Source organism: Megalopta genalis, chromosome 4 (assembly GCF_051020955.1).
Source record: "Megalopta genalis isolate 19385.01 chromosome 4, iyMegGena1_principal, whole genome shotgun sequence".
NCBI classification, from domain to species: Eukaryota; Metazoa; Arthropoda; class Insecta; order Hymenoptera; family Halictidae; genus Megalopta; species Megalopta genalis.
The window spans coordinates 32,202,260-32,222,478 of NC_135016.1; the positions used below are offsets into that span (position 1 = coordinate 32,202,260).

Sequence of the window (20,219 nt, forward strand, 5' to 3'; positions counted from 1 at the left end):
GATAGTGGGGAGACAGTCCTTGTTAGCCAGTGTAATATAAAGTTTGAAATCAATTTTTCCTTGCTTGGAACTCCGTCATGGTGTAACGACATAATTTCGAATAACCAAGTAATGAAGATCGAAGTGTCGCGCACGCTGCGATCACCGTAACGCAATAACAGAAATTACAGGAATATTCCGCAATCGCAAATTTCCATCGCGAACACCGTAAACATTAGCAACGAAACTGCAAGTGTAATTTTTGTATCCTCATTGAAATCTGTGCGCGAACGAATCAATTGAAGATCCGAATCCGCGCAGTTTCGCTACCAATAATGATAATATAAAATAGAAAAACTATTCCATCGAATATTTTATTATGTTGCAAATCGAACGGGAGATCTCGAATACCGCGCGACTTCGTGATCGTAGATGCCGGACGGTTCCTTTAACTGAAATTACGAGCGGATACCGGTGCAACGAATTTTAAACAGGGATGTTTACGTGCGGGCTATAGAATTCCCTGTGCTCTGCCATTTTATTTATACCGGCCGTATCAGGTTTGTAGATTTCCTTCCTTTCTTTTAAACGGAGTTTCTGTCTCGGTCTCATTGAAATTCCCTCGGAGAATCCGGCCAGGAGTGTGGCTCAGGCCGCATTGTGCGTCCCGCAACAATGGACCGTGCATTCTTAATCTACTTCAGAACTCTATTTTCGTGCCGACGGGAAAGATCGGTGACATTCGACACGGCTACTACGACCGAACTAGTTGATTTCGAGGTGTCCTGCGACCTTGACGGGATATCGTGACCGTTCAACAGTCGTAATAACTACACAGTTGTGTTACGACGGCTATCGCTTTCGTCGACACGATATCATAGTTATTTGATTTAGCTGACAATATTCACTCGCTGACACCGAGTTTTATCGACAGCGTTTACATCGTCAACGCCGCCCTCTGCGCACAATAATGTCCAGACCGCAGATATTTATGCACGAACAGAAATTTCATTCTTTTCTTAACACTATGCCGTCCACAGATCTTAGATATGATTCTTTTGTTTGACGCCGGCGTAATAGCTTGGAAATTTTAGATTTTTAAAGAAATGTCGAAGATGGCGGTAATATAAATTCCTAAAATTAAGATAAGTCATCCAAGAATTTTCGTACATAATCCTTAGTTAAATAAGCACAATGCTATAGTTAGTTTGCTGCCTTTTAACACCCAAGATATATAGTTCAAATAATATTTCAGTTATTTATAATGGCACCAAAGTGGTATCACCGGCATACAACAGATAGTTTTTGCATGGCACCAGCGTGGTGCCATCGGACGGCATAATGTTAATAATCGCAACAAGCAGAATATAGCACGTCGATATCCTTAAATTCGTTTAATCTTTTCACAGTTTCAAATTTCCGTCATAACTCCATAAAATTTTAAATACGTAGATAAATGAAAAAAAAATTACCCTTAACCAGTTAGCTGTGGCGCCTCCATTTCAGAGCGCGCGTCTGTAGGTGTCGCGAGAATCAAGCGACGACGAGTATACTCGTCGAACACAATGTAAGTGTTGCTGTTAAAATATTGGGTCAAAAAGACGGTTTTATTTGATAAAATTAACAATCTTATTACTAATATTTACTTATTCGCTCGACGTTAACATATACCATATACATAATAAACGAAAAACCCAGGGATAATGGAATACTTATAAAAGTTAAAAATTCAAATTGCTGCTGTAGAGAGAGAGAGAGAGAGAGAGAGAGAGAGAGCGGTATTTAGCAAAGCAAGGAACAATATATAATGGCACTTTGTACGTCGAACACCAATACCGTGATTCTTTTCTAATTTTATTTTTATAACTTTGGCGGTTCATGGTAAATGAGAACGTGCGATCTTTATTCTGCTTTTAGTATTACTAGAATGAAAACTAAAATGAGTTAAGCAACGTTCTAAAACAAAAGAAATATATAAACAGGCAATTTTATTCAACTGTTACAACGGCCGTGGATAGTACTTCTTTTTTGGTGGAATAAGATAAACATTGTGTTTACGGAATAATTATACCTGCTATAAAATATTCAGTATTGCAAAATATCTAATAAAAATGACATCACTATGTTCAATATACAAAGTTGTGCAAATTTACAATTGAATTACTCAAGGAATTATAATTAGAAAGTAATCGAATTAATTCAGTTCTCCATTCACTTAAATTACAATGGAATTTATACTTGCAATCGGAGTACAAGTACGAAATACTAATTTGGCGGTTATGACGTCATGTTAGGGAGACAGGAAAGAGAGGGGGAAACGTTTCGTCCGAGACCCGCTAGAGGACTAGGAAGACAGATGTTTTACTTTGCTAGCCGCCGCGCTCAGGTAGCGGGTGAGCAGTGGCGAGCGATGCGACGCCACATAACAACGTAAACAACTTCGTGCAGGATTGGCCTCAAAATATTCTGAACATCTTGAAATTTGAGAACATGTTTTTGTTTTCCTTAAAATTACAATTTAAATATCCAATGGTCGCTACTTCTTACGCACGACGAGTACACTCGTCGTGTCACAAAATATTGCCATTTCTCCATGACGAGTATACTCGTCGAACACAGCTAACTGGTTAATGTGTCAGTAACTGGGATCCTTATCCTAGTGTTCGGCACTGTCGACGAGGCACGGATGGTAGTCAACCGGATAACCAAATCGGTTAACCAAAATAATAATAATAGTAATAATACGAACGAGTGAAACACAACCGATGAGCGAAGAGCCACGGTTAATCCGTCCACTCTCCGGGAACGTAGGAGCCATTTTGTCGCGGTTAGGTCCCACGTGGCGTATTGTGCTCTCAGCGACAGAAGCCGAGAAGTAGCAGCGAGTGATTGCATTACGGACCGATGGGATATTATGGTCCGCGAGTTATTAAGTTCGTGCTAATGGATACGGCTGCGCGGGCCGGCAGATTAAAAGACTCCGTGCGATCCCGTGGGGGAACCGGGAAGTAAACGAAGTTTGGGGCGTCACGGTGGCTGAAATAACGGGCGCCTCGGTACACACACCGGTCATCAATCTTACCTGCGCGGCCGTGTAGGGTGAGTTTTTGCCGGGAAAACCTCGGAAGAAGCCGTCGACGTCTTGCGTGGCGATGGTCGTCAGGTTCAGAAGCAGGGTGCCTTCCGTGGTGATTGCGTCCGTCCCCTCCATACGACCCTAATCGGCAGCTCGGAGCATCCGAAGCGCCCCCCTTGTCGACGGCTACGTCATGCTTCGCCTCTCCTCTCGACCATGGGATTCCTGGGTGGCTCGGCTCGTGCATGGAAATCTTCGGCTCGATTCCTCGACCCCGCGGATCCACCTTAGCCGCTCATCGCAGCCGCTGTCTTCGCTCCACTGTAATTGGAAAACGGAATGGAATCTCGTGATTGGGCCACGACCGTTAACCCTCTCGGTTTCAGAACAATTTTTCGATAATATTACTAAATAACATTTTGCAATAATACTAGTCGTATTATTCGATAAACGTTTACCGTGGCTAATGTTATTATTATAAACTACGACTGTAAAATTTATTTTTCCATTAACAGTGGAACTTTTTATTCGTATAAAATTCATGAAAAAATGTTACAGAATTTTATATTGTACTTTTATGTTGCACGATGATGGTAAGGTACTTTTAGAAAAAAAGTGATAAAAGATAATTACGAATTTAAATAAACGAGGGTACTAGGAAATGAAAGTTTTATTTATTAAAAAGAAAATAAACTTTATCTAAATAATTTACTTGGCTTAGTTACGGTAATAAAGAAGGCATCGTGCTTACATGAACAGCTTACATAAAGACTGAAGGAGATACAAGAGATTGCCAAGGACTTCAATAAAAAGATATTAGGGACACGGCGAGCGAATATATACAAGAGAAAAAAACCAAGAGAAACATGAAAAGAAGAAAGCAAAAAAGAATGGTATATGCCAAGGGAACAATAGGCACACTTTAATCCTCCAAATATCTTGTGCAATGAATTCCTCGCCTCGTTAGACGTTTTGTCGTTAGTTTAGTAAAAGTAGATTGTTATGTAAACTATTACTTTAACGTGTTGTTTCACAAAAATTAACATAAAATACAAATACTATTAGATCTTGCTAATTTATACGTTTTTGTGCATTTGAAAAATTTGCACATCCCAAAAATACATGGAAGACCCGAAGTATAGTTATTACTGAACAGACCGGAGATCCTAATATAAATTTAGTCCGGCAAGTAAACCAAAATTCATATAATAAAAATGAAATAATTATACCGAATATTTTGTTTTATTATACCAAATGTGGTATTTTCTTAAATATATATCTGATATAAATGATAAAATAACTTTAGATCACCAGTTAAATTTCTATCGATTTAAATATTGTAACTCGAATCGATATTTATTTGAACAAATGCGTAGAACGTAATGCGGTAGCCACGTTCGTCGCGCAAAAATTGCTTGCTGCGTGCTAAAAGAATAGAATTATTTCGCTTCTTTGCGCGGTTCCGTAGTATACGGTGCGCCATAAAATTTTTAGTGCACCGAGAGTGTGCTCATAAAGTCTGTCCGGCGGAAAAGGGACGAGCAGAGGACTCGACCGATTTACATGAGGGTGAAATTAAAATTCTAATTGCTTCGGTCGCCGACATTATTAAGAAGCCTCCGGTATTAATATCGAGATAAAAGAGAAATGTGAGAGTGATAAATCATGCGGCTCCATCGGGTCTAGGTCTCTCGTTCGGATTATTCGAATTCCTGAAATAGCGCGCGGCTACGTGCTTGTCTCTATGGCGGAAACCACGAATACTCGGTCGAAGGAGATGTAAATTCGACAGCCGTTTACCAGAACGAAAGTATTCGCCGATGAATTGCGGACTACTCGATAATTATCTGTGTACCGTGAATGCTTCTTACATCGTAATACGAACAAAAAAAAACCGACGAAATCGGAATTATTAAAAATTATATAACTGCGAAAATCACGGCAAATGTTAGCCAAATGGTTTTTTACAATCGTAGCTAGGATTTATTATTAATAAATTTCATAACAACGGATGTTGATTTATTTCAAAATATATTTGTATTTTAATGAATTATTATTATTTCTCGAAGAAGCTCTAAAAACTTATATTATATTATAAATTTATTATATACGCATGCGCATATATTACTCTTACACTTAGTACGATCCCTTACTTTTCTTCTTCGCAAACTTAGTTCTCGACCTTATCCGATCAATGTTCTCTCGATCTTTACGTCGATCACCGAACTCGATAGAAGAGGCTTCTTCATCGTAATCTCCGACTTTACTTCGACTTCGATGAAGTTTCTTTCGACAAGGTACTCCGCTTAAGAGGCCCAGCAATTTTCGAATTTCTGAAACGTCCGGTTGGTACGCCGACTCTATTTAACTACAGGCGCCGTTACCTCGATAAACCTCTCGTAAACCATCCCCAATGCTGAACCCCTTTTTAACGCGTCATCCATTGGGTTGAAACACGGCGCAATGTTCGGCAGCGTTACGTCTTCTAATCGCGCAACCTGAGTCGGCTCGTAACCGGCTAAGAGGTTCCCGTCGAAGTCTCTGGGCGTTTACGGTACATTGGTCTCGTTAATTTCAGTGCATCCTGATAGTCGAGTTCGATCGCGACGCCATTGGCTACGCTCCGGCCATAAATTTGTCGTTCATGTAAAAGACAGTACAGGCGACTATAATGGTCGCACGAAGTACCATTTAACCAAACAAAACCGATACACCGGTTCGAGGAAGTTTATTGTCAGAATTAGGGTAGAGCTACCATGAACGGGACATTACTATTATCTCAAAAATTGTAAATCTTTATATAATAAAATTATACTTGTTTTGTGATTATATCGTTATAAAATCATACTCGTTTTGTAACTATATCGTTATGCGTGTCTAAGCTCAGTTAATGCGTAATTATGTCCGACAATTAATTTTTGCACAACTAATAATAATTAGTTATGCTTCTAAGTAATATTTTTTTCTTTTCGTAACGTTGTACGAAGTACTATTACTTTCCATTGAATTTTTATTTATTGTACTTTCTGTAAATTCGCAGTTTTCTTCAGCGGTACCGAAGAAAAAACGTTCAATAAATTTTTGGTCGAGAAGATCGATCGTTGTCCAAAATATTTGAGCAAACGAGATGCAAAACATTTTGGCTAGAAACGTTACCAACTAATTGTAACGATGTCCGATATTTCCGTTCGCCGTTTTCATAAAAACGAAATAATCCAATTGGCTGGAAATGGAATTTCAAATTCAGAGAAAAAAATTAATCATGCGCCGGGGCTCGTTAAATTCTTGAAATTATTGAATACGATATAGGTATGAAACGACGATCGAGTTATCGAAGTCAAATATTTTTGGAAACCTGGGAGCAAAATGTTCCGATTGAAAACGTTGTTATTAAATTATTATGATAGCCAACGTTCTCTTTTGATATCTTTATGCGATGGAACGAACCAATCGCGTGAACCGAGATCCCAAATTGAAGCATATATCGTCAAGACATTTGCGGACGAAGAAGAAATAATTTTCAGACGAAGGAAGAATCATTTTCAGATCGAGAAGAAATTATTTTTGGACGTCACAGTTTGACTCTCGTGTCACTGATTCGTGGATGACGAAATTATTTTTGGTCAGAATAGAAAATGAATTCTTAGCTCTATGACGTCAAATGAATCTTGAAATATTATTTCGTACATACAAGAGTATTTTATTAACTATTTTCAATACTTTTTCAAATATTTTCACCCAGGTCTGAATGCTTACGCTATTATTATCTTCCTAATTATTATATATTATTTTTTATATTATTATATTATATTATTATATTTCTAATTATTATCTCCCTGTCACTAGAACGTATGAATGTTGAAAAAGTAATCGACGTCATACAAGTTAACTTTTCAATTCGTTAATCATTTTCAATATGCTGCTTCGATTTTATACAATTTTTGAAGTTGTCGACGTGGCAGTGAAAATGTTAATAAGATCCCGATAGGCAAAATGCTAAGATTGCTCGTCGCGTAGAAATCTGGAGATTTCATCAATCGACTCGAAAAACCACGAGGTATCCGTTTGAGGATTTATTAACAACATTCATCGGGGATATAGGAGACTGTAGTTTAAGGTTATTCTGTTTGGCTGGCCACGAACGTCAAAGGAGGTCCGGCCGGAAGATTCAATTTAGATAATTGGTGGACGAGCGGACCGGTTTCAAAGGTATTGTAAAATATTAACAAAATTGCTCGGAGGGGTTCAATGGAATTTCATTTAAAGTGGGCTCCCACGGCGGACTCGTGTATATACCGCTTCATAATCCTTCGGAGATATTAATGTTGTAATTGAGCCGCTGAAACAACGAACGATTATTGAACCGACGATGCTGCATTCCAAATTGAATAATAATTCGGCAGCGGAACGTGAAATCGCTTGAATCACCGTTCTGCTCCCGTAATACCACAGTTAGTTTTAATGGCTAAATCTCGACCGAATCTTGTCTATGTATATTACACGTTTACATCCATGTTCACTTTTTCTCCTTTTATGCGATTATACTTCTTTTTTCTTTTGAATTTCAATCAATAAGATTGACAAATCATTTGTTTTGTCTCCCTTTAATTACGAGCGTGTAGATTTTTGTAAAATACGTCATTATTATTTGAATTATACTATATTATTTTTATTATACAATATATGTATAATTGTATATATTATATACAGTATTTATATATACTATATTATTTTTATGTTACTACTGTAATTATGCAATATTATACTATATTATTTTTTTACTGTGATTCAAAAAAATTTTATGAGATTTTAAGATGTTTTCTTCTAGACATAATTTTTCGTGATTATTTTTTGTTAAATCGAGTCAATCTTAATAAATGCGACAGACGATTTCTTTAAAAGATACAAATTTAACGAAGTTGTAGAATTCTTTACTAGAAGCAACTCTATATTATTATAATTACAATATATTTTTAGTTATATATATAAAAATATGTGGGCGATATCTTACTGTTCGAGATTTATTATACTATTCGATGAATATAATTTTACGTGATTGTTTATGCTAACAAATAGATCGATATGTTTAGCGTAAAACAAATGTCATAAACAGATGTCACGATCGATAACGATTTACTCGATCTGCCAAAGGTTCGGCATGCCAGCCAACGGTATCGGCACGACCCCGAAATCGATGACATTTGAATACAGACGCAACGGGAACATCTACAGCAAAGTAACACGTTCCAGTTCTACTTAACCGAAAATTTGCAGCGCATCGCGGTTTCAAGTGGTTCGCGTGTGAATCTGGTATTAACGTTATTGTAAGCGATCGACTGGCAATTTATCAAATCAAATTTCCCACCGCATATGAAGCGCCGACGCATCACCCAGCCTGCCCTACTTCCCAACTACCGAATTCGTCCATTTATTATCAGATCAGGAACCTTATGCTATCGGCAACTCGCGTGGTCGTGGAACGAACAAATAAAAACCCGCGGCTCGATGGTGTGGTGCCATCCTGCGAAAATGTAGATCTCGCGAATGGAAACGAGATTTTGATCGGCTGCATTCTCGGGTAACGATCATTTCATTCGATAACGACTGCCGATGCATAAGGTGCTGCCAATTTCTGCCGAGATCGAACCTGTTGGTTTATCCTGATCTTCGACATCAGGATATCTTCCTGTTTTATGTAAGAATTGCGACAGAATGTTCTACCGAGATTGAACACTCTAAAAATGCTTTCTTTTCTAATTCTTCATATGAGCCGTTTATTTTGAAAGTGGCGTAAGTCACTTTTTCAAAAAAATCGAGTTAATGGTAACACTAATTACAATTGAACGGTATCTTTTCATTTAAAAAAAAAAAAAATAAAAGTGACTTATGCCACTTTCAAAATAAACGGCTCATATACAGGGTGCGATAAAGATTACTAGGTTATTTGATTCCGGAAACTGCGATTCTTTATGTAAAATACAAATTGTCTAACCGAATTGTAAGCAACAAAAATGAAATAAAAGTCTGTTTATGACATTTATGTTATGCTAAACATGTCTATTTGTTAGCAGAAACAATCACGTAAAATTATATTCATCGAATAGTATGATAATCTCGAACAGCAAGATATTACCCACATGTTTATATATATATATATATATATATATATATATAACTAAAAGTATATTGTAATTATAATAATATGGAGTTGCTTCTCTAGCAAAAGAATTTTACAACTTCGTTAAATTTGTATCTTTTAAAAAAATCGTACTTTTTCTTTTAGTATCTTTAACGAATTAAAAAGAAGATAGAGACGTGTTAAATTTTTTTAGTACGGTTACGGTTTCGTATTCCTTATAGTAATTGTTCTTATGTGTATATAATTATTATAAGTCCACAGTCTATTGATTTACGTGTTTGTACTTTGTCCTCAAACTAAATCACGCTGCCTTCTATCGGCAAGATCAATATAGCAAGTTCATTCTTTCTTAAATCATTTTAATAGTTTAGAAATAACAGATTGACAGTTAAAAGTTCCTTTAATCTTCACGCTACTTGAAATCATAACTACCCAAATTTTGTCACAAATGCATAAAATCCGCAGTCTAGCAATGTCCGTTGAGTCCGAACGTGTATCTAGCAGCAGATTTTTAAAGTCGACCTTTTCGTGATCGAAGTCTCCGATGAAAAAAAAAATGTATTTTACATTTCCGTCGTATTTTTTGACGCAGAGTCAGTCAACGAATCTCGCGCGCGGTGACAACAAACGTCGGGGAACAAGCATACGCGGATGGAAGCCGGATAGTGGAAAAAAGAACAAAGAAGTTCTCGCACGGAGAGCGAGGCGATGTTCCACTTTATCAACCACTGTCACGTTCATTACGCGTCCCTCTGCAAACGTATTACACACCTGTACTGCAAATTGTAAAACTCATTTCGAATTCATTCCGGATACGAGCAAATATCAAACGAGCTTTTAGTTCGAATTACTGTGAACTAACAGGGGCGCAAGAACCATCCTCGGCGGGGCTGCGCGCCGCGCCGTTAGTTACTGCAGTCTAGCATATATGACGAAACTTCGGGCAAACTTCTGGCGCGATGAACTCCAACTTAACGCTTGCAAGAAGATTTCAAGCGATCCTCCTTTATGAAGTTTCGCGAAAAATTGTCGGGGGCGTTACACGGCGAACTAGTTCCCCTGGATTTATTCCAGGCCCCTCGAGGCTTCTTCGGATTGCAAACACCGGTTGGCAAATTTCATCGTGGAGCGACGAAGATGATGCAACGCGATCTCAACGTGTATTCGGAAGTTCCTGCGCAAAGCTATCCATTATCAGCAAATCGAATTCTTCGACGCTTTTGCGATTTTCAATTTTGAAACGGAGTTGTCGGGCGAGAATGCGGCAATGGCGGACGCTCAAGCAAGAATTGCGATACAAACGAAATATATTCATTTAAAGTAACTTTTCATAGGTTCATGGCAACAGAGCATAAGTGAAAAACGAAAATAATAATATTCATTCAATGATTTACTTGGTGAAATTAATGTTGTTGAAAAAAAAATAGCGAATAATTATAGTCAGCGTGTCATACTGTCGTCGTCGAATTATGCGAAGATATTTTGGTCGTTTCATCTAGTTTTATCATTTTCTTAATATTGATTTTAATTTGATTTTCTCCTCTTTTTTTGCTTAGCGTACTATTCTCACTTCATTAAAATTATTAAGAAAAGAAATAAATGTTTATATAGTTGCCGCATCTTGATCGTAGACAATTTTTATTTTGCCTAAAAATCCGCGGGATCGTAAATATAACAGTAAATACAAGATAATATATAAATTCCATAATAATACTAATAATAATACGTTTTAAACATTGCGTACAGCTGCGAATGGTGTTTTATTTCGACGCATTGTAGTAATTGTGACTTGAATTTCGGATGTGAATAATGTAAAATATAATAAATAATAATAATAAATAATACTGTAAATCTTGTGTTGAAACTTCTCAATAACTCTTGTACGAATAAAGAATTACTTGCATAAATAACCAGAATAATTTATGTCGAAGAATGAATGATTCCAATAAAATATTCGACCGAAGGAAGTCGCGATTCGGATAATTGTTTTAGCTAAATATTTATTCGAAGCAATCCGAATAATGCTCGACTCTTCTACACAGACTGTTCTGTCTGTCAGAGGGTAACATACTGAATAATAAATGCATCGTAGGCAAATGATATGCGAAGCATGTGTATGATCGCGCGCGTCTGACGCTAATAGAAAATGTCATCTGCGCGCGGACGTTGCGTCTGATCGCAAGCTGCGAGCGCACACGTCGTGCCGTTTACGTCTGACGCTTATAGGAAATGCTACCTTTAAGACAACGTCGATCGCATCTGGCGCAACACGTCGCATTCCGATGCAAGTATTACGGACGACGGGGCGTAAAGGGAAAAAGGCCCCGATGCCATCTCTCTGTCTCTCTCTCTCTCTCACTCTCACTCTCTCTCTCTCTTACACACACACACGCACGCACACACACTTTCTCTCTCTCTCTTTCTCTCGGTTATTCCGTACCTTTATTTCCTACGGTTGGCAGATTACTTCGACGATATTCGGGCCGATCGATGGGGACGCACGCGAGAGCTGCATTACGTGCCACCATTGAAATAAGAGGAACTCGTGTTACAGCGACACGCTAAGCAGTTCTAACTAACGGCGGGGGCCTTCCCGGTACCCGCCATGTTAGCCAGTGGCAAGGACTCGGCTCAGGAAAGTTCGGTGTTACCGTGAACGTACCCCGGATGGAATTAGATCGCTGGATCGCTGTTTATAACTTACTTTTAAAAGGGCTAACAGGATGGTAAGTGCCGCACGAGGAAACCCTGACCTCAGGATGGCTCCCTTTAGCTGATCCCTATCAAACGGAACTCGGACCGCACAGGATCCAACGATAACGAGATTTTTCCTCGCCGCGTATATTTCAATTAATTTGCACCGATTACCGGCTTGGCCAGAAGAATCAAGCCGCGCAAGATTATCTGGATCCGGTTAATTAGCGATTCGCATGCGGCTGCATTAAACGGCGAATGTTGATTCTATCTGTTTCGACTAACACGCTCAGGCTGCGAGTATTTGTTAAGCGTTCACCTGGCCACCCTGCGAAACGGAGATGAATGGTATAACGAGTTCCCATGGATACGTTTTTTTTTCTTTTCTTTCAAGTATTAATTACCCGTTTTGTTAACATTCACAAAGCTTTCCTTGCCGTGAGATTTTTCTGTTAACAAGAAATATACGTTACAATAAAATAAATAATAATAGTAATAATAATTGTAATAAATAAATAATAAATTTTGTTAACGTTCACAAAGCTTTCCTTGCCGTGAGATTTTTCTGTTAACAAGAAATATACGTTACAATAAAATAAATAATAATAGTAATAATAATTGTAATAAATAAATAATAAATTTTGTTAACGTTCACAAAGCTTTCCTTGCCGTGAGATTTTTCTGTTAACAAGAAATATACGTTACAATAAAATAAATAATAATAGTAATAATAATTGTAATAAATAAATAATAAATAAATAAAATAAATAATAATAGTAATATAAATATACGTTACAGATCCGATCGTGCCCCACATTTCTCTATATAAATAAATAAAGTATACTAATAAAAATGATAGGTGTCCATGTGTAATAACGAATTTGATTCGACCAATGCACTTACACACCAATGCACACATGTTATTATTGCTATTATTATTTATTTTATTGTAACGTATATTTCTTGTTAACAAAAAAATCTCATGGCAAGGAAAACTTTTAACAGTGCTGTATATCTTAATTAGATTTTACAGGATCAGGAAATGGAAACTGTTTTGCAACAAAATTATTTGGCTAGCAGAGAAACAAAGTTTTTCGAAAGTAGAGAAATATCCGGTTTTTTGGCTCGTAGGTGTGAGTAATACTCGCTAAATAACGAATATAATGCAATACGAGCATGCAATTTCTATTTCTATTTTTTCAAAGTAAGTAACAAATGTTGTTCTTACGATTATTGTGACGATCATTATACCTCTTTCCACAGTGTACGCAGTGTGAAATTTTTGAATCTCTTATGATCCGAATAGCTATTCGAAATTTTCTGTAGGACCGTTGAACCGGTTTGGTCGTTAGACTCCATTTAGGTCGTAATTACTCTATTCGGATAATAGAACTTCGCGATTTCATGGAACAAACGGGATTTAAAATTTTAAATAGCCGGTGTTTCGTTCGCGGGCTGCATTAAACAACTGTAACCTCGTAAAGCAGCTAGAACCGTATATTACACGATCCGCAGCGAGTCGAATGCACACGAATGTGCGTGCATTTTTAACCTGTGCACTTTAATATGCATCGGGTCTCAAGTACAAACGCGTTTGCATATTTTTTCAATTATGAGCTAATTGCCGTTAAAACGTTCCCTGAAAAATCGCACGGAGAAATATATGCGATCGTTTATACGGAAGCTCGTTTAACTCCAAGGTGAGGAGAGAACTCTAATTAGAGAACGGCATACTACAGTAAATTCTCCCTGATTGACCCTTAGCTTGGAAACAAAAATGGACAATTCGGGAAGGGGAGGTGCGATTATTCGAGCCTCGCGGCTCGTTTTTACCGCTGTCGACAAGGTGCACAATAAATATGAATTATTATTATTCTTTTTTAAATAAATAAATAAATATGAATAATATAATAAATATAATATAATGAATATATAATATAAATAATTATATATAATTAATTAATAATAATAATATAAATAAATATATATTATTAATTGTATATAATTATTATAATTTTATAATTATATAAACATTAATAATATAAATAATTAATATAATATAAATAAATATAATAAATATGAATTATTATTATTATTTTTCTTCTAAGAAATTATTACAATCGGAAATGTTCGAATCGCCGTAGCTGTGAAGAGGTACGACAATGATTTAACTGTATGATAATGATTTAACTATAAAATGTATCTTTTAATCGCCACGAAATTATAACACAGACGAAAACTAATCCTTCTAAATTTTCTCGCGCATCGTACATTTCGCAGTAGAAGTCCGCGGTTTCCGTGTGACACGTGTATCCCAGTTTACAGCGAGCCTTAAGTCAACAACAAGATTAATTATTTCTCGTTCCTGCATTTTTTCGTAAACTCCATACATTTTCATCAGCGCGCGCGGTCCCGTAAAATATCGTTGTTATAGCGAACGTAGGAAGAATGAGTAATGGCGTTCGTGCTTATTCATTTTCGTGCACCGTGTAACCGCTACGGTTGTCGCGCGGAAAACGTTTCAGAAAACTGCTTCGTATTTTTTCATTTAACGAACGTTACGCGTCCATTGCCAATGGGGAAACGATATGCGAAGTCAACGTTCGCGTTGCTTCGAATGCACGCTTGCGATCTAGATCGTTTTCTGGTGCAACACATTTATCATTAAGAAATTGTATCATAAACTCTGTGTCGGTGTACTATTTGTGGGTGGTTACCTTGAAATAATCGGTAATTAATTATTTCATCGACACAATGTTTTCATCGACACGATTTCAGCGACACCGCATTTCACACCGACATTGTTTATATACCGTCACGTTGAAATCGCCGACAAATGTTTACATCGAGTCTCGTTTCACCGCCGACAAATGTTATCATCGACACTTCGTGTATAAGAAATATAGCCGTTGTTGACGACAATGTATATTAACTCTTAGCACTCCGAACCATTCTGGACGTTGGCTACCAGCTACTCGGCGGCACTTTTCGGCAGAAACGGGCATTTACAGACCCTCGTATTATTTAGTATGGTTTTGGAACTAAATAACATACCATAATGATATTGGACTTATATGAATTGGCTGAAATCGAGAAATTTGCAGAAAAATCAATATTTTATTTTTTATAATTTTGTTATTGTTTGTTTTATAATTTTGTTTTGTCGTTGTAATCGCTATCTATGCGAACTCTTTCTCTCGTCGCCTTGTTGCTTGGACGATATCACTATGGCTGCTATCAAAACAATAGACTAACTGTCGAAGAAAACTTTCTATCTGTCTAAACGTCTATCTGGAGCTCATCTTCACTACTACTTGTGTCATGAGACTCATTCGTGTTCGAACGTTTTGCCATTGTTCTAATAAAAAATATGAATAAATACATAGGTAGAAAATTTCTAATTGTTATTACTAACTCACAAGATGATATCTACCAAAAAAAACTTTTACCAAACAATTTATTTACCAAGAGAAGAATCACTTTTCCGATTTTCTCACTCGTTAGATCTATCTATACCGCTCGACGCTTCAAACCAGACTGAGTTCAGCTTTGAAAATCTTTTCCTCCAGATTTTATGATTATAAATCTCACTATACAGTGCGTGCTATGTTCGCATACCGATCTTTCTTCTACAAACTTGTCTTATCGCTCTTTTCAAGTGGCGCCATTGAAGTGCTCGGACCGTCGTGAGCACGCCTCTCACGTTCTCGTCAAAACTCGCTGACATTTCTTGTATATATCTTAGTAATTTTACTATATTTTGATTTGATTTCTTGTGCCATTTCAAGAGAAAACTTCAGGAAAACATGCATATCTCAAAAAGTTGCGCTGAAATAACTGAATTCCCCGTAATCACTAATAAACTTTAATGTCCCACGAGAGGGGACACCCGAGTGATATGCTAGAATTACGATGTTCCACGAGAGGGGACAGCGGAGTGCAAAGGGTTAAAACAGCCATTAAACGGCGAATCACCTCGAAAAAGAAGAAGGAAAGATAAAAGAAAAGGAGAAAGAATTCAAAAAATATTACAAAATCGTGGAACTTACACAGAAATAAATTTCCTTAAAGCATCAGCAAATCTTTATAATTCGATGTATAACTAATGAAATAGTTAACAGTTCTATCTCTCTCTCTCTCTCTCTCTCTCGCAAGTACTATTAATATATAATTTATAATAATCAACTAATTAACGTTGAAAAATATATATTTTGTATGTACAGGTGGCAGCTTAAATTGCTTTACTTTTGTTACAGTCAACGTTTAATGTGTGACAATTAATAAAAATGTTGATTAACAAGATATTGATATAAATATATCATTATTGCCTCTCTGTTTCCACGTTTCTTATACACGAAGTGTCGATGATAACATTTGCGATGAAACGAGAGTCGACGTAAACATTCGTCGGTGATTTCAACGTGTTGGTATTTATACAATGTCTGTGAAATCATGTCGATGAAAACATTGTCGATGAAATAAATATTACGATTTCATGGTATCCCACCCACTACGATAAATTCTCTCTAATTGATCCTCGGCTTGTAAACTAAAATGCACAATTTGCGAAGAGGATATACGATTATTCGAGCCTTGCGGTTTATTTTTATAGTTATAAATTGTCCACAATTATAAAAAACGAGCTCGAATAATCGCATCTCCTCTTCCCAAATTGTCCATTTTTCTGCACAATCTGAACGTCAATTAGGGAGACATTACTGTAGTCCTCGGGCAATTCCATAGACTTTCAAAATATGTCATTGCGATAACCATCGAAATGGTAGAGTCTCCAAGAAACCGAAAATCTCCTAATTTCAGCTTTAGGGAGAGGAGACACGATTATTCGCGGCTCGTTTTTAGAGTCGCCGATTGTCAACAACTATAAATGCTCTTCAATCGTCACTCAACATGTAAAACAAAAATGGCCAATTTGGAAAGAGGGGACACGATTATTCGAGCCTCGCGGCTCGTTTTTATAGTTGAGCCGTTTATTTTGAAAGTGGCATAAGTCACTTTACCGTAATGAAAAGTGGTGATTTTTTAATGTTTATACGAAATTATTTATACTGAGAAAAATATCAGTATCCTGAGATAACAAATACAAGTAAATCTTCTCGAAAGTTAGCATCCATATTTTTAAACGTGTTAAAACGCAAACCCTTAAATATATCGACTTAAAAACAAAGTGAATTATGCCACTTTCAAAATAAACGGCTAAGTTGTTGACAACCGACGACTATAAAAACGAGCCGCGAGGCTCGAATAATCGTATCGCTTCCTCCCAAATCGTCTATCTTTTTTTACAAGTTAAGAGTCAATTAGAGAAAATTTACTGTATTCGTTTATCCCATAGTGTGGAAGACGTACGATTTCGGCAGTGTGCGACCGAATAACATGGTACCGGGAAATAGGCTCTAAACCTAAACCAGAAATTAACAATAATGAAACGTCGAGGATGAATGAATTTTCGAGACTGACGGGGGTCCCTTCGGTGTCGACGACGGAACGCTTGGACACAGGAGTTGAAAATCGTTGACCCGGGTCTCGGCGGCCGTAAACCACGCTTTATGAGCTTCCGAAATGAAGCAGGAAAGTTTAACCGGCCGGTGTTTCACCGGCGTTCGTTTTCCCGGCCACGATCCGTGGCAGACGTGAGCTCACTCGCAAACGGAAGGTAATTTTTGAGAGCGCTTCCTCCGACACCCTCGTGCACGTGCACAGCTGCACGCTGCACGCTGCACGCTGCACCTCGATGCACCGCTCGATGCAGCACTTGCACCTCGGAGTCGGAGGTGAAGTGATCTCGTGTCTGGCTTCTGGGAGCACTTAGCTCTTAATGTATCTGCGGTTGATGGGCGTATTGTTTGGTGAATTGAGCCGGGACCAAGTTTTAGGTACGCTCCGTGATACGTTCTATATATGGTAAACAAGCTTAAGAGGCTTTTAACAGACTTCACCGGAGGTCTCGAAGAAAACCAAGCCAAAGGTCGGACTCGTAGATTTAGGAAACGCCAGATGCACCTTCCGTGCGCGATTTCGTTGTTACCTCAGTGGCTGTGAGGAGGAACGCGAATGTCACATGTTTTGGCTACCGCGAAATTACCGCATAAACTTCCAATCGCTAGTATGATACATGCTTCGTATTAATAGTGTTTCAAATTGCATTGTTATTTTCAGTCTATTAGTCGCATCATTCTTGATTCGAATAATGACTGTAAAATTATTCGAATGGGTTATTCGAATATTGATGATAAAATTATTCGATTAATAATGCGAACAATTGTTGATTATTTTTGTTTTCACGTAATTTTATAAGAAAAAAGTAATATCGAAGAAAACGAATCGATAAACTATGAAGAAACATTTTATATTCTATCGTTTTTATTCAAATAGTTTATTTTCCGTATGAATAAATTCGAGTAAATTCTTATTTGAATAAAATCTCGTTCGGATAAATTTGTATCTAGTAGATAAAGTTTTATTCGATCGAATATTTATTCGTTATAGCGTCGAATAAAATTTTATTCGTTAATCCGTCATCCGAATAAAATTTCGTCCGACTCGTTCATACTTAATTCATAATACCTTTTCGCCAATCGTCAACAATTATAAAAACGAGGCGCAAGACTCGAATAATCGTATCTTCTCTTATCAAATTGTCCATTTTGGTTCACAAGTTGAGGAACAACAAAATTTTATTCCGATGACGGATTAACGAATCAAATTTAATGCTGAAAGCAGAATTGTAAGAAACGCAAAATTTTTACGGGTCGCTCTGAACGTTCAGCAAGTGTTCAAACTCCTCAGCTTGTAAACCAGAATGGACAATTTGGGAAGAGAAGATACGATTATTCGAGTCTTGCGCCTCGTTTTTATAATTGTTGACGATTGGCAAAAAGGTATTATGAATTAAGTATGAACGAGTCGGACAAAATTTTATTCCGATGACGGATTAACGAATCAAATTTAATGCTGAAAGCAGAATTGCAAGAAACGCAAAATTTTTACGGGTCGCTCTGAACGTTCAGCGAGTGTTCAAACTTGGTCGGCTACAGTCACGTTCGGTAAGGAAGGAACCGACAGTAAGTGGAAAGTAGTACGTTTGCAAATGGGATAAACTTCGAACCGATAAAGGATTATCCAGCGAATGTTAGCGTTCCGCGAATGGAATCGTTACGATTGCATTTACGGGGTTCGTTCAAGGTGTCGTATGAAGTTTCCACGCGGAAAACCGCGGCGCGGGGCGGCGCGACGGCGACGGCGGCGACGGCGGTCAGCAGAACCGGCGAGGCTCGAACTTAAGAGTAGCAAAGCGCTAATTAACGTTGCCGAGTCACGGAAGGCACGATCGTGACCCACCGCTCGCACACGCGCACACAAGCCGCGGCTTCGTCATTTTCTTTGTCGTGGCTAGGCGATAACGGTCCCTATCATACCGGGAACAAATTTCGATCTGACCGTCAATGAATTCGCGGAATTACTATTCCACCCCTCGTTTCCCAAGATTTCGCTTCCCACCTGATTAACGCTTTCACTGCCAGCCGGGCAAACCTCGGGCAAAACCCAACTCGAAGACTTTAGAACTAAAGCAATTTGATAGATCGAATAGAAGATAGTGGAGATATTTATAGAATTTAATAATAGCGTTGCAATATTTTTTAATACGATAAAATAATTGAAGGAACGATGAAATGTTTATGTAGCCTGTGTATCTTTGATTAATGCAAACACAATTTGCGTTTTACATAAAGATACTAGACCATATACACTAGATATACACTAGACCCTGGATTTTATGCATTTATTAGAAAAATGTGTAGATGGAACACAATATACAGTAATGCCTCTCTAATTGACGCTCAGATTGTGCACAAAAATGGACAATTTAGAAAGAGGAGATACGATTATTCGAGCCTTGCGGCTCATTTTTATAGTTGTTGACAATCGATAACCAATCCGAGGGTCAATTAGGGAGAATTCGCTGTATATGCTCGAATAAAAAAAAATTTATCTAAAAATGTCCCCCGAAAATATTGTTACAACGGTGCTTCGTTGCACGAGTTCTCTTCGATAACACGTTCCGTGCCAAGCCGTTTTTGCTCGATTTGTCATTCAGGCCATTTGACGCTTCGACTGAAGATTGATATCTTATCGCACAATATTTGATTACATCGTCAATCCGTAAGTACAGTAATGTCTCCCTAATTGTCGCCCAAATTGTGCACTATAATAGACAATTTGGGAAGAGGAGACGCGATTATTCGAGCCTTACGGCTCGTTTTTTACAATTACCGATTGTCAATAACTATAAAAACGAGCTGCAAGGATCCA

General features: G+C 37.6%; 1 protein-coding gene across 2 annotated transcripts in view; it reads right to left on the minus strand.

Annotated features, from left to right (window-relative positions):
- 5-HT7 (5-hydroxytryptamine receptor 7) overlaps window positions 1-20,219 on the minus strand; it is a 289,833-nt gene that overhangs the window by 163,589 nt on the left and 106,025 nt on the right. For both annotated transcript variants that reach the window (XM_076520992.1, XM_076520991.1), the window contains exon 3: window positions 3,062-3,376. In XM_076520992.1, coding sequence (XP_076377107.1) covers window positions 3,062-3,190 — 129 coding nt within the window. In that variant the 5' untranslated portion in view covers window positions 3,191-3,376. The remainder of the gene's footprint in view (window positions 1-3,061; window positions 3,377-20,219) is intronic.